General features: G+C 35.9%; 3 protein-coding genes across 5 annotated transcripts; 1 reads left to right on the plus strand and 2 right to left on the minus strand.

The window, feature by feature from the left end:
• Positions 4,440-6,032, minus strand: LOC18594134. The gene has a single exon (XM_007021599.2). The coding sequence runs from the start codon at positions 5,903-5,905 to the stop codon at positions 4,454-4,456; it is 1,452 nt and encodes a 483-aa protein (XP_007021661.2). The 5' UTR covers positions 5,906-6,032; the 3' UTR covers positions 4,440-4,453.
• On the plus strand, positions 7,435-11,804 carry LOC18594135 (transcription factor GTE4). 3 transcript variants are annotated; one of them, XM_018124682.1, is made up of 5 exons: positions 7,435-9,471; positions 9,571-9,616; positions 9,735-9,803; positions 9,928-9,996; positions 11,418-11,804. In XM_018124682.1, the coding sequence occupies exons 1-4, from the start codon at positions 7,816-7,818 to the stop codon at positions 9,954-9,956; spliced, it is 1,800 nt and encodes a 599-aa protein (XP_017980171.1). In that variant the 5' UTR covers positions 7,435-7,815; the 3' UTR covers positions 9,957-9,996; positions 11,418-11,804. The 3 variants fall into 3 exon arrangements, with proteins under 3 accessions (XP_017980171.1, XP_017980169.1, XP_017980170.1); XM_018124680.1 differs by having other exon boundaries at positions 7,436-9,471; positions 9,735-9,848; XM_018124681.1 differs by lacking the exon at positions 11,418-11,804 and adding an exon at positions 10,239-11,407 and having other exon boundaries at positions 7,436-9,471; positions 9,735-9,848.
• LOC18594136 (malate dehydrogenase, mitochondrial) lies at positions 12,063-15,666 on the minus strand. The gene is made up of 7 exons (XM_007021605.2): positions 15,308-15,666; positions 14,028-14,201; positions 13,504-13,672; positions 13,128-13,189; positions 12,877-12,998; positions 12,641-12,758; positions 12,063-12,502 (listed from the first exon to the last, which is right to left on the minus strand). Exons 1-7 carry the CDS (start codon positions 15,539-15,541, stop codon positions 12,362-12,364), a joined length of 1,020 nt encoding a protein of 339 aa, XP_007021667.1. The 5' UTR covers positions 15,542-15,666; the 3' UTR covers positions 12,063-12,361.

Raw genomic sequence — 15,963 nt, forward strand, 5'->3', positions numbered from 1 at the left:
TGATGAAATGAAAGGGTTTGTGTGTCATGCTGTAATGAGTGAATGGGATAACATGCTCATGAAAGACAACATTTCTGGATATGAGGATTCTGTTTGCATCTATATCATATACCTTAGACGCTTTTATGTTGCTTGGATATCCTAGAAAAATGCATTTGGTTGCTTTCTTATCCAATTTCTTCCTATTATGTGACAGTGTAGAGACAAAGCACAATGAACCAATTACTCTAAAATAGTCATATGATGGGAATTTGTTATATAACAGTTCAAATGGTGACCTGTTCCTAAGAACTCTTGTTGGTATCCTATTGATTATATGCATTGCTATAAGTACTGCATCCTCCCAGAAATGAATTAGAACTTTAGATTGATGCATGAGATCTTGCCACGGCTAGAACATGTTGATGTTTTCTCTCAACAACTTCGTTCTGCTATGGTGTCTCTACACATGATAGTTAATGAACAATGCCTGTGTTTGGACAGAAATCATTGAGTCTAAACTCTTGTCCATTATCAGACCTCAAACATTTAACTGAAGGTTAAACTGTTTTTGAATAAATTTTTCAAAAGCTGGAACAACTGTAAGAACATTTGATTTGCTTCTTAATAAGAAAATCCAAATGAAACAACTATATGCATCAACTATAGTAAGAAAATATCTCTGACCAGAGATTGTTAGTGTTTCATATGGCCCCCAGAGATCAATGTGCATTAACTTAAAAGGCTTTTTAGAACTTTGAACATGAACTGGAAAAGTCAGTTTTTTTTTATTTAGCTAAAGGACAAATTTCACAAAGCAAATCTGCAGTACATTTAATATCTGGAAAGAGTTTATTTATTACATTAATCCTCTCAATAGGGACATGGCTTAAGCTAAAATGCCATAAATCAAACGATTTGTGTTTGCACCAAAAGAGCTGATAAAGAAAATTTTTGGAAACTTCATAACTTTTTCAAAACAAAATTTTGAAAGATCTTGTTCATCTTGACTATCTTGCATCAGATAAAGTCTTGAAACTTCTTTAGCTACCCCAATCACCTTCCATGAAAGAGTGTCCTGGACAACACAACATTTGTCAATGAAAAGAACACGTGTTTTTTTATCTTTAGTGATTTGACCTATTGATATTAAATTGAATTTAAAACTTGTGACATATAAGACATTATGTAAAACTAACTTATGACTCAATCTTACTGTTCCTATGTGTGAAATTGGAACTTTCCTATTATTTGGCAAATGAACATAACTATTTCTTACAGGTTTGGCATTGACAAAACTACGTAAAGAGCAAGATATAAGGTCAGTTGCTCCTGAATCCACTATTTAGTGATGTTGTTTGATCATTTCAATATTCACATTCTAGTATTTAGATGGCATGTTATTAGAAGTGTTAAAACATAAATGACTTGAGATGGTACCTGCAATGGCTGAATTAATCAATGATTGTTTAGGTGGCTGTGAGTTTGCTAGTATGTTCTTACCATCTCTGCTGCTTATCTCATTCACATTGAAAAATTCCATTAGCTTGTTCACCTGCTGCTGTAGTATTGAAAATTGAGACATGGAACCAATTCCACATAGGTCATCTTCCTGTTCAATGTGTGTTTCATCCCCTACAGCTATCTTATATCCCCCTGTAACACTGTTTATTGCTACCTTTCCCTTTTTGTTACTGTTTTCCCTTTTTGTAAACTTGAAATCTTCTGGAAACCCTATAATTTTAAAACATTTATCCTTGGTGTATCCTTTCTTCCCACAATGATTACACACCACATCCTTTCTCCATTTCTTCTTGCTATCAGAGTTAACTACCATGGCAGCAGACTCAATAACAAGTTGTGCTTGGAACATGATGTTTCTTTGACTTTCTTCCCTTAGAATCAGACTATAGACTTTATCTAATGTTGGGATAGGATCTATAAGTATTATAGGTGATTTAATGGCTGAAAAGGATTCATTTAAACCATTGAGAAATCTAAACACCATGTCTTTTTGGTGTTGATCTGTATATCTCCTAAAACACTCAAGGTTACATTTCCCACATCGACAATGGGGTAGTGGCCTATAGCTCCTTATTTCTTCCCAAATGCCCTTTAATTCAACAAAATAATTATCCACAATCCTAGTTCCCTGAGTTATATTTCCTAATGTGTACTAGAGATTACAAATTCTAGTGTCATCTGGTTGAGCAAAATTTTGCTTGAGTGTGTTCCATATGTCAAATGCTGAATCCATGTAAAATATAGTTGAAGCCACTGGTTGTGAGATTGATTTCAGCAACCATGCCACAATCAAGTTATTGCAGCGGATCCAAGACAAGTAATGGGGATTTGTTAGCTCAAGTTTGGGTATGGTACCATTGATAAAACCAACTTTGTTTCTAATTGAAAGAGCCAACAGGAATGATCTGCTCCAAGCAACATAAGTGCTGGTGGTTAATTTAGGGTTAATGATCACTGACCGTGGATGGTCTGTATAATGCCAATAGTAGGGCGATTGGGGGTTAGCAATTGGTGGGATTTGAGTGATTTGTGTAGTGGTTTGTGAAGCACTAGGCTATGTTGTTCTTAATTCAGCAGAATCAGTCATATTGTCCATGAACAATGATCAACTAACAGATGATTCAACTAGAAGAGTAAGGGAAAAACAATGATAAAGAACCTTCAGGAAGAAAATTTTTTGACTTACTGAAGATGAACTGCAAAAAACTTTTCTACTCTCTTTAATGATGATTGATCAAGAATTTTTATTGTCCCAAACGACTGTCTTGCTTTGATACCATGAAAACTATGGTATAAAGGGAAACGACGCAGCAAGATGAGGAGAATGTACTTCTCAATATATCAAAATAGGGTTCTATACAATGTCGGATTTACATATAGAGGTGTACAAGTGTGAGCAGAGGAAAGAGAAAAACATAACTAATCTACCTTTAATTAAAGCTAATAAACCAACTTAACTAACATTTGAAAATGAAGGCTTATTACTGTCTTCTTTTATTTTTTCTGCCTTTAGTAAAACGGTGTGTATGGGGGTCTCCATGTCCAGTTATGGCTTCAAGTCCTCGATGCTCTTCTGCTCCTTCTTCCTTTGTTTTTCAACCATTTATGTCAATTTAGGACTTATTTACTTACTTCATTTCTGATACAGTCTTTAATCAACCTGTAGTTGATCATAAAAGAATTTAGGATTTCTCACAACGATGACATCTGACTAGTGATTACTAAGTTAGCAGATTGATACTTCTAACTGATGACCATGTCAGCAGATTCATGCAGCTTTTCAATTTCTGTAACAGGGGGGACATTGTCGACAGACATCTTACTTAAAATCAATTGAATTTATTTAATCACCGTTTCAATGTTCTCATATTAGTTAAATTAAGGGTATCCCGGAACTTATATATAGCAATGATTTCTGTACATATTGCTAATTGGTTTTAAGTTTGATGTTTGTGCAAAAAATTCAACATAGTATCAAAGCAGTTATCATCTTGATTCGTTGATCTTTCCGTGATTCATGACGCGTGATAAGTAATGAGAAAAGAAATTGTATATCAATTAAATTAGAGTTATATTGAGAACTTAAAAATAACAAACACCTCTACATTTTATTGTCAATTAATTTTAAATTGAACGCAAATTCTAAAAATTTTAGATACATAGATAAATGAATACTCTTCTTACCAATATTGACACACAACAAAATAAAGAATTGAAAGAAGATTTGCAGCTTAATGACATATTTAAAAGCAACAATTGTAGCTTTACAACAGATTTCTATCTCTGTAATAACTTCATTGTCAAAGTTTCCTATTATTGAGAAACCACCACAGTAATACTTTTTTTTTCTATATAATGGAGGATTAATATTCTTTGGGGACTCACCAAGAATGGTGAGATCCAACAATTCTTTTCTTATGTTTAAATTTTCATTAAGATGAATGCTGAGCCAATCATATGCTACAGTAGAACCAATTAATGACAGAATGAAGTAATTTTCATAAGCTTCATTCTGCTGACAGTCTGCAACCTGGAACTGCTGCTTCACCTCACCAAAACAGAATAGTAGCTTGACAAGAAACTGTATCAAAGTTTAGAGTTTAGATTATAAGAGAAGCCCATCAGAAATCAGCTTAGCTGTGATGCTAGTTAAAGAGAGCTTTCTGTGAATAACAAGATTATAAACAAAGCCATTGTTTTGTACCAAGAAAATGTAGTTTGACAGAATAGAAATAGGAGAAAAAATAATCAAGCTTGAACTGATCCATTTGAATTTTCCTGTGGATAGTAATTTTTTTTTATTTCTGAAATGATTCTGTAAGGATACAGAGAGGAAAGGATACATTGGAGTATAATCATATGAATAAATACAGATTCCAAAGTATATTAAAGCTTCATATACCAACATTAATTTGAGAATAATAAAAAAAGGTGGAGGAAAAAAATAATTCTAACAATCTGTAGGAAGAGGGTACTGACAGAATCTAGTGTTCTTCATGCAGAGAAAGAACCTTTCATAAGCAGATGCCATTATAGTAGCAGTAAACATTGACAGTGCATATTCCCTGCAAGCCATACCTTTGCTCTGCAACACTTTAGGCCCATCTCTTACGACTGACTTCAAGGCTTCAACAAAAGACTCTACATTGGGTGAAAATGTGTACCCAAAGCTTTTGTTGACAACTACTGTCCCAACTATACTAGGATAATTGGGGGTCAAAACTGGTTTCCCACAATGCATTGCTTCAATCAAGGTAAGATCCAGACCTTGAGGCCTCAATGTTGGGTTGATAAACACATCGATTGCATTGTAGAATTCGGATAGCTCTTTAGGATTCAATGCGCCTAAAACCTTCACATGTGGGCCTAATTCTGAATATCTTTTTCCCCATGGACCTGATCCGGCTACAAGCAGATATACACCAGCATATGTTTTGGTTATTGTTGAGAAGGCTTCATAGAGAAGTGGATGCCCTTTGTCTCTAACTAAACGCCCGGCAACTCCCATCACCAGGCTTACATTTTCAGGGACACCATGCTTTTTCCTGAACCTTATACCGGCTTCTGGATCATGAACAAATTTTGTCTCATCAACCCCGTTTAGTATCACATGGACATTTCTTTGAGGGAGCTGATAGATGTTGATTAGTAACTCACCAGCGCTATTGCTTATACATATATGTTGTGTATAGCTTGGAAAGAACCTGATCTCATCAACTAGTCGTGGCATTGCTTCCTGAAGCTCTCCAACTGGTCTTGGCGAGACCTCTTGTGAATTCAGAAGAAGCTCTTCAAATAACTTTGAGTGCATAATTTCATACCAAATCCCATGCCAAGTTACAGCCACATTAGGCACCATTTTCGCACGCCAATGAGGCAGGGAAACGCTCTCAGTATGCACATAATCAAATGCTCCATTGGCGTTTATTGTGTTAAATATCTCAAACGCTAAAGAACAATTGACTGAACCATGGTCATTGGCTGCAAAATATACATGAAGATTACCTTCATGGATGTCGAGGTGAGGCTTTCTATCGGAAGGCACGGTGAAAACATGAATTTCATGTTCCCTAGCAGCTAGAGCCTTGTATAATGTAGCAGCATGACGCTCCATGCCACCAGGGGCTGCATCAATTGGCCATGTCTTGGAGAATACTGCAAGCTTAAGCTTCTCATAATTTTGTCCAAAACAAAGACTGTTCCACGGAAATTTGGCATCTCTAAGGTCACCACTGAATCTTGCTTGCTCCGCTGCCCAAGAGAATGGTTCAGGCACATGCCTAACCGGTGAAATGAAGAGATAAAATGAAGTGAAGAGGATAGCTAGAGTTAGAATGGTTGAATATCTGATAGAGAAACAACCAGAAGAAGAGGATCTGCAGTTTTGATGTCTCACACCCATTGCTGCAAGCACTTTGGAAAGAAGAATCAACTCGGTTATTTGTCAATTTGAATATTGCAGCTTTGTCAATGATATTAATGCAATCTACCATTTATGCCGGATCTCCTCCAGGTTTTGCAAGTTTTTATGGGGATGCACATGGCCAACCTTGAGATTTTGTCAACCACCCAGCATTAATTTCAAAGCTTCAAGGGCTGAAGTGAAGTCTACTTCTGAATTAATTTGCGTATTTTAATGTCACGAAGGCCATAAACATTGCATTTTTCCAAGGTCAAGAGGGCATAAATTCTCCATTAAGGCTTCTTTATGGTTGATTGTATTAGACTCTTTGTTATTCAAAAAGTGTTTTAGAGTTTGCTCATTTGTGCATAATTGTAAATTTATAACTTTATTTTTGATAAATAAATAAAGTTTAATTACCACGTACAAGTAAGCAATGATACAAGTCATGTACTCTACTTTTGTCACCCCATAGATCTTTTGAATTGAAAACATTGTAGAATTGATTAGGGGTGTGCAAACGGTTAGTTCAGTGAAATCACTCCTCTAAACAAACCAAAACTAGACTGAAGTAGTTGTACTAATTGAAAATCAACCATCGAATTTTGATTCAGTTACCCAAAGACGAACTCATTAAGATGAAGGGAAAAAAAATGTGAGGACATGGTATTTTTTTAGTGGATCCTATGTTGAGATTTACTTTTGTTTTGTATGTTTAATTGAATAATAAAGAATGAAGAATTTTGTTTTTTGAACTCAATGCTCACTTATTTTCATGAGGTAAATATATACACACACTCTCCGCTCTCTATATAATTGTTTCCTTTAATTAACGTATTGTCAGTAGAAAAAATAGAATTAATATTATATACTTTGATTTTAGACTTTACATATGAAAACATATACATTAATTCTCTAAATCATAAAAACCTCAAATTACCTCTTATTATATAAGTATTACTCATTACGGTTATTTCGATTGAAAAAATTCTAAATCGAAGATTAAACCGATTAAACTGTTTTAACCGAAATAACTGAATACTGAACAAACCAAATTGAGAAAATTAAACTCATTGCGATTCAATTCGATTTGAATTTATATATTTCTAAAATTGATTACCGATCATAGTATCAATATAGAAAAAGTACTATATCAAGATTCGCTATAGCAAGTTAATGTAACACCACAACATAAGATCAAAAAAGTAAAGTTTTGACTAGATCCTGTTGTCAAGAAGAGTAAGAAGACGTAAAATAGTAAAAAAATAGTCTAAAATATTTTATCTGTACTTAGTATTATGCGCTATTTGTCAATGATATCCTTGATGCTTGCATCGACAAGCAAGTCACGTAAATCTTATTGGCAATTTTAGCTGTTGCAACTTGCAAGTCCAATTCTCAAAAGGGGTGTAAACAAATTAAAGCAAAAGAAATTGCATTAGCCAAATTGTGCGGAGGGTCCCATCTGATGTGGCAATACCTAAAACATTCCTTTTCCCTTTCCCTCACTCGCTCTCTCCAGCGCGTGTCGTAACTCATCTCTCTCTCACTCTCTCCACTCTCTTCCCCACTCTGAAATAACAAACACCAAAGAGAGAAAGAAATCGTACGGTTCCCTCCCTCCCCCTTTTTCCCAAATTTTAAAGGAAATTAAAATCCCAAAACCCTAATTCCTATTTTCTATATCTGTCTCAAAAACCCTAAGTTTATTTTTGTCCTATTTTTTACTTCCCTCTCAAAAACCCTAACCTTTCCGTACAGCCCCAACGTAAAACCCTTAAAAAACCCATTTTTCAGCCTTTAGCCGTATCTAGGTATTTCTCAAAGTAGGATTTTTCCCCTTTTTTTCTTTTAAAAAATTGATTTTTTTGGGTTTTTTTTTCTTCTTCTTGTTTTTTCTTTTTATATGAATGGCTACAGGGAAAATTGAAGGTGAAGAATCAAAGCACAACAAAGTTTATACCAGAAAAAACCACAAAAAACACAAAAATCCCGCCTTTGTCCCTCAACAATCTTCTCAGCAAACTCTAGCCACCACCACCACTACAACTGATGATAACAACTCCTCCCAGCAGCTGCCAATCCAAACCCTCGATGTCGTGGTGTCAGACGATTCGTCGAGCCATAATCGCGTCCAGAAGGGTTTACAGAATGCTACCACTGGGGTTGCAACATCTGGGTATGTTAAATATGATAACCTTGTTAAGATTAGCTTGAATGTTTTGTCCAAGAATGAGGTTAGAGTTTTGAAGAGGAAGTTAGCTAGTGAACTCGAGCAAATTAGGGATTTAGTTAAGAGATTTGAGGCCAAAGAAAGTAGGTTTAGTGCGGGGTATGCGAATTCGCGGGTTTCAGGGAATGAGAATGTTGATAGAGGTGGTGGAAGCTTAGTTAGAGTGAATTCTGATGTTGGTTCTGTAGGATTGCCTAGTTCGATGCCGTTTCATGGGTTATCTGTGTCAGTGGCAGAGCAGGATCATAGTAACCATGGTGGTGGTGGTGGGAGTGAGTTTGTGGAGAAAGAGAAGAGAACCCCGAAGGCAAATCAGTATTATAAGAATTCGGAGTTTGTTTTAGGGAAGGAGAAGTTGAAGCCTGTGGAGAGTAATAAGAAGATGAAACCGAGCGTTGGGAAGAGTAATGGTGGTCAAATGGGAGGTGGGATTGCAATGGAAAAGTTTTCAAATCAGATGTTTAAGAGTTGTAGTAATTTGTTAGGGAAGTTAATGAAGCATAAGTTTGGTTGGGTTTTTAATCGACCAGTGGATGTGAAGGGACTTGGGTTGCATGATTATTATTCAATTATTAAGCATCCAATGGATTTGGGTACGGTGAAAACTAGGTTGAACAAGAATTGGTACAAGTCACCTAGGGAGTTTGCAGAGGATGTGAGACTAACTTTCAGGAATGCAATGTTGTATAACCCGAAAGGACAGGACGTGCATTTTATGGCAGATACATTGTCAGGGATATTTGAAGAAAAGTGGGCAGCTATAGAGTCCGACTATAATCTTAATAGGAGGTTTGAAAGGAGTCATGATTACAGTTTGCCGACTCCCACTTCAAGGAGAGTTCCTGCTTCGGTTCCAGCTTTAGCTCCAGTTCAAGCTCATGGTCCTCCTACTCCTGTTCCTGCCCCTTCACCACTACCATTAGAAGCTAGGACTCTGGAGAGATCAGAATCCATGACAATGCCTGTTGATCCCAAGTCAAGAGCTGTGAACTTGACTCCTAGTGGTAGGATTGCAGTACCAAAGAAACCCAAGGCAAAGGATTCTGATAAGAGGGATATGACTTATGAGGAGAAGCAGAGACTCAGTGTAAACCTTCAGAACTTGCCTTCAGAGAAACTTGATAGCCTTGTCCAGATTATTAAAAAGAGGAACCCAGCACTTTTCGTGCAAGATGATGAGATTGAGGTGGATATTGACAGTGTTGATCCAGAAACGCTTTGGGAACTTGATAGATTTGTGACCAACTATAAGAAGGGTTTAAGCAAAAACAAGAAAAAAGCTGAACTTACTCTTCAAGCAAGTGCAGAAAATGACCATGATATTCAGGAGATTGTAAGATGATGAATGAGTGATATTTGAACATCTAACTGTTTTGCCTGTTTAGAATTGTTGTTCATGGAACATTTTGTTGTTACTTTTTTTTTTTTGCAGAATCTGGAACCATCTGCTGAAGAGGTAGCAAAAGTCAATGAAGCAGGTAATTACTAGGAACCAACAAGAATTTGCTCTGCTTCGGTCTACACTCACTTGTTTGGTTCTGAAGAAGATGATATTTTCATGCACTCATTATTAAAACTGGTTTGATTGTTAAACAGTGGACAGGATTGTTCCCACATCACCTCCAATTCATGGAGAAAGACAGCAAAATAATGAGAGTGGATCAGGTAGTTCAAGCAGTTCTAGCACTGACTCTGGATCTTCATCAAGTGGTATTATTAAAGTTTCTCATTTTGTTATGCTTCTCTGAGTGTATATATGCCAGATTTTTCACGCTAATGCTTTATGCAGACTCCGACAGCGATAGTTCATCTGGATAATGTGAGCTGTTCATCTTGTTTTTTAATGGCCTTAACTGAGGTAGGTCACTCGTGGCTGATGAACTTTTTCAATCCTTATCTTTTACGTAAGGTGTGCACAATTTTTTGTGGTACTGGTATTACATTTTATGTGAAATATATATTAAGACACAAGGGTACATAGTTTCTGAAGTATTCATCTGAGATGCCACTTGTCATTACTTCTTTGCTTCTCTGTAGAGCCTCTAATAACTGAAATTATTAGAAGAGTTAAAAAGTATTTCTAAAGTAGTTTTTTATCAGCTCAAGTTTTGAAATTGGACCATAGCAGGAACCTGTGCCATGCATGTCAGAATGCTTGGATAGCATTTCGGAACTTTTGTGGTCGAATGTTCAACTACTGCATTCTGCTAATGGATCATATGCATCATCTGAAGTACTTTCCTTTTTCTGCATCTTTCCCATTATTAAATTTACATTATGATATTTCTTAAGTCTTTAATGTGCGTAAATTAATAAAGGTTTCTCTCAGGGTTTTGTGAATTCTTTTGCATACAATACTTCCCCCTGATGAATTTCTCACAAAAGGTGGTTACTGTCATAGAAAAGTTTTATGAACAAAACTCACAATGAACTTGTCATTTATTAGCCAATTCCGTTTATGGACGTTATGTTTGTAAATTCAGAAGTTTCGCAACTGTCAACTTCATAGAGCATTTGCCCCTTCTGAGTGGGAAAAATATAGTTTCCATAAATTCACCCAAACTTGAAACCTGCCTTTCAAGGTCATAATGGAAGCTGATGCCCAATGGGAGCAAATTTTAGACACCTTCCGCTTTATGCTGTTTAGCAGGGCCCACTTATATCATCATTCCTCACAATAAGGGGAGCAACAATATCTGATTAATTGAATAAATATGATTGCAAGGCATTTTGGAAAGGGAATTAATGGTATATTCTTGATAATATTCTTGTCCACTTTGTCAAGGACTAGGAAGTTGTAGTATTTACTTTTCGCTGGCAACAAGTATTGACTTCAGATCTTTGTATCTGTTGCTAACAACACTTCATCCTAATTCTTTCCTATTGATCACCTACATCACCAAGACTTTTACCATGACAGCAGCAGAACTCTAGATACCCAATTCAGTATTCATTCTGAATCTTTTGTTTTAACCATTCTGTGCAAGCTTCTTGAGTTTGATATTCTCCCATGCAAAACAGAGGAAAAGTTAAAGCAGGCTTAGCCTACATCTTCTCTAGTTATGATATGTTATCAAAGCAGGCTTAACCTACACCTCCTCTAGTTATGATATGTTTATCCTGGTAGAGCTAGACATCGGGTAGATGCTGATTTATCACTATTCCCTTAATAGATATCAGTTAATTACTGACTTTTAGATGATATGTATAATGCAGTATTTTTGTTTTTCTGCCTTTGGGACTAGGCTTGAGTTACTGAGCCTCTTGTTGCTTTTGTAGATCATCTTGAGATGGAAGCTGATTCAAGATCATTACCAAGTAGCAACCAACAACTTTTAAATTGTGATTCTGCGTAGCATTTGAAGAGGAACCATCTAATTGCAAAATGAAGTTCCCTTTTATTCTAAAACTTTTAAGGGGATGAATGGCATGCAGCAGTCAATTTTTTCTATAACTGTTGTGCAAAGCTGGTTCTTTTGATGACATCATGCGAATCTTGCCTAATGTAAGCTGTAATATAGTAATGATTAACATAGTTGTGGCAGGAACGTTCTCTGTAGGATATGTTCCATGCCATACTGGTAGATGTTTTTCTGTCCTTTTCATTGTTCTTTCTTTGCACATGTCTACCATTTAACAGAAATTGATGAAAATGAAATTTTCTTACGTATAGATGTCGAGTTCAAGTTAGTGTTAAACCTACATCATTTAAAGGTTTAATGTCGCATATCATGACACAGACAGCAACCAACAATATTCACAAAAGGTTCTCTTTTCTTTTTTTCTTTTTTTTTTTTATCAATTTGGCCCTTTATGGTGATCATAATCTTTGTTACTCACCCTTCTTTTATTATCTTTGTCATACCATAGTTGATCCTATATCTTCTCAAAATTTGTAAAAGTTTAAATATCTCTTCAAAAATATTAAAAAAATGAAAAAAGGCCATAGGATTTAAAAGAACTTTTCACCAAAGATTCTCGAGATATAATCTGGCGAGCTCACAATTTTATACTTGTATGAATGAAACATCCCCACCTAAACTGGAAAAGGTTTTCACCAAACCCTCCCCTGTAACATACCACTGGGAATTATTGCTGGAAACTTATGGTATGTAAGACCTATCCTAATAAGCCGATGCCGCTTGCAGCAAGAAATACAACAGCAGCCAAAAGAACTGCAAAATTCTCATTGGTCTAATGGAAGAAATCATAAATGATTTAAATTAGCTTTGGTTGGCAAACTTGATTCCCTTCTCAATAGATGCTTTGAGTTCTGGCTTAAGGCTTTCCAAGCCTTGCTTCTCGTAGTCGGAGAGAGGACCCAACCCCAGAACTTCCTCCACACCATTCTTTCCAAGCTTTACCTGTAATCAGAGACAAGACGGTTTATCTATATGTCCCTTCTTTTATCTGTGTAAACAAGACATACTTTTTTGGAGATATCAATTTAAGAGAAGTCAAAGCCTACTGAACAGATCACAGATATGTGTGGGCAATATTACCTTAGAAGCAAAGAAAGGAAGTTCAGTGACAGTTGACTGCACAAACGAACATTCTACAACATCAGGAACACCATTCAGCCCCTTAAGGCAAGCATCAGCAAAAATGGCTCCTGCATAGCTGTGCAAAGATGCAGGACAAATTAGTCAGGCTAAAATGAAACAAACTAAAATCATAGGCTTCAATTTTATGATAATATAGTTACAAATAAACCAAAGAAGTGATAACTAATACTTACGCCATTGACAATGTTGCTGAACCCTTTCCAGCCTTTGCTTCCACAACTTCAGTGCCTCCATCTTGTGTTCGCTTTGTGAGAGCTGTGATCTCCTCTTCAGACAAATTGGCTTTTGGTGTGGCCTAAAAAAATTTAAAATTTAACTAAAAATCAGCAAAGACTATGATCAGTTATAACAGCATCAAGCATTAGATTGATTTTGTTATAAAATAAAATCGATGGTAAAAGGGTTAAGGCAAACAAGGAACTACTTGAGAGAATAGTGGGAGAATGGTTATTCCCGCATGACCACCAACAACTGGGACATTAACATCTGCAAGCATGTGGAGAAACTTAGTCAAACAGCAGTTTTCTCACATAATCCAAATTTAGCTATGATATGTCTACTGCAAAAAGAATATTCATGAAAGAAAGAAATCTATTTAAGAAACTTCATTTCTGGACCCACGATTCCCATGCTCAATAAGCCTCACTTAAAAATTTTGCTTATTCCTTCAAAACAACAGTTCCCCAAAAAAAAAAAGGGTCAGGAATAGGCAGATTGGTTTTTTCCCCTTTCCTTTACAGCACTATATACCAGGCAATGAGATTGTGAGAAAAATTCAGTAAGTAGACAATTGAACAAACCTGCAACAGGTACTTTTGCCTTCCCAGCGTAGAAAGTCTTAGCCCTAACCACATCAAGGGTCGTTACACCAAACAACTTTCTCTCATCATATGTCCCTGCCTTCTTGAAAACCTCAGCTGCGATTGGAACAGTTGAATTGACAGGGTTGCTAATCATATTAACAAGTGCCTGGCCATAAATTCAGTTCATCAGAAAGTTTGAAAAAATATCATTATAGTCTTATAGAAGCTCACACAAGAAAGAAATAATTCTTTGAAGCTAAGCAATATCTTTCAATTATCAAAATCGTCTATTAAATTTAAGCATCAGAGAGAAACTAACATGCCCAGTTAATGAAACAGAACTTGTACCATATCCAATTCAAGTCCAGTTTTAGCTTCCCCTATCACTTCTACAGTTATCCCATCTCAGTTAAATAGAATTACACATTCATATATGAACCGAACCATTTAAATTCTTAGAAGCATCCAGGCACCCCTAATAAAATGTTTTTTTGCAGTGAAAAGAGAAAAAATACACTCACATTGGGGCAGTACTTAGCAATAGCAGCGCATAAACCCTTGACGATTCCAGCATTGATGTTAAAAAGATCATCACGAGTCATACCAGGCTTTCTTGGCACCCCCGCTGGAATGATGACAACATCAGATCCCTCCAAAGCTTGCCCCAATTGCTCTTCACCAACATATCCAGCAACCTAAGGCAAACACATAAAAGAACATAAATTGGTTATTTATTTCTCGAGCCAACTGATGGAAAAAAAGAATAAAGGTAGTAAAAAGCAAGACACATGAGATTATCAAATAAGTAGGAATCACAGCAGATCATAAGCCTGAAGAAAGAAAACAAAGTCAAAAGATCAAGATAGAAAGAAAAGTTCAATTATATCAAATTTAAGATTTATCCATGAACCGGAAGCAAAGTTAAATGGATGAACTGATAAGCCATAAACACAAAAAAAAGCTCAAAAAATAATCAGGTAAGCCTTACATGTATAGAACGTTAAAAATATAAATGTATAGATAAATGGCATGAAACTAAGACAGCTATATCAAGCTCACATGCATAGATGCCAGAAAGTATGTAATCCAAAACTGATAAAACAGCCTGAAATTACACAATCACATATATTTCCTAAGAAGATTTCTTTTTTTTTTTTCTTTAAAAAAACACAAGTAATGAACATTGAATCAGAGACTAATAAGCAGTCAAATGGACATCAACATGCATCTGATAATCACATTCACATCAACATACAACTGAACCCAAAACTCTAAAACCTTAAATCCTTAAGAGAAACAAGTAAAATCAAGTAACCAAGCCAAATCAAAAGACACCCAAATACACATGCAGATAAAAAAAAAGTTACCTTCCAAAATAGCAACCAATTAAACGCAATCAGATGTATCAACACAGTCACATATACACTTTCAAACAGACAAAAAACATCATAGCGAAGTCAAATTTGAATAGAGAATCAAACACTAAATCATTACAGGTGAACCCCCATCCACAAAATATTAGATCAATTTACAACTTTCCTACAAAGACATTCACAAAAAAGATTACATTTATCAGCAATCGATCTATTCTACAAAAATTAAAAGTAAACCACATGCATAATGATCAGGTAAAAATCTAAAAAAGAAACCAAGAAAATAACCCAACATTAAAACACAAAAATCAAGACAAAAATCGACATCAGAAATAGCTTAAAATAATAACTTAACTTAAAAAAAAATTAAATATAAAATAAATCACATTTTCAAATCCAAAAAAGAGTTTTCTTTTTTCTATATGGACCTCAGATCTAGTGTTGATGTGGCTAACATCAGCGGCAACCCCGGGAGTGTTGGCGATATCATAGAGAGCAAGTTGAGAAACGAGAGGGTTAAGCTTCATGAGTAGAGCCAAGGGCTGGCCGATCCCTCCCGCTGCACCCAAGACAGCAACTTTCCGGTCTGGAACGGAGTCAGTGGCGTATCCTCGGCGAAGGAGGTGCTTTCCGGCGGCTGATCTAGCTACGGATCGAAACATTTTTGCTGATGGTATTGGAAGCTGAAGAGTTGGAAAAAATGAGACTTTCTTTGGAGGAGGGTTTTTGGGGTTTGTTTGATAGGCTCAAGGAGGAGGAAACGTCTGGGGTGTTGTATTTATGAATGGCGTCATGAAAATGAGTGGACTTCGTGCTCTTTTTACTGTTTTACAGCTTGGGTCAAAACTCAAAAGGTTAAAGTTCAAAGCTTTGATTAACAAAAAGTGGAGTGCCGGAACGGCAGGATTATTTATTTTTTATTAAAATTTTTATCTTTTTTAATTCCTGCTTGTGAATGTTTGGTACGATTTGTAGATAGCAAAGGAAGTACCATCTTCCAGTATGGTGAAAACCTGAACTTTCATCTGAGATGTCAAGTTACATAGGGCGAAAAACAGTTTTACTTGATATATGCACTCTCAGT

Source organism: Theobroma cacao, chromosome 7, assembly GCF_000208745.1.
Source record: "Theobroma cacao cultivar B97-61/B2 chromosome 7, Criollo_cocoa_genome_V2, whole genome shotgun sequence".
Classification (NCBI taxonomy): Eukaryota; Viridiplantae; Streptophyta; class Magnoliopsida; order Malvales; family Malvaceae; genus Theobroma; species Theobroma cacao.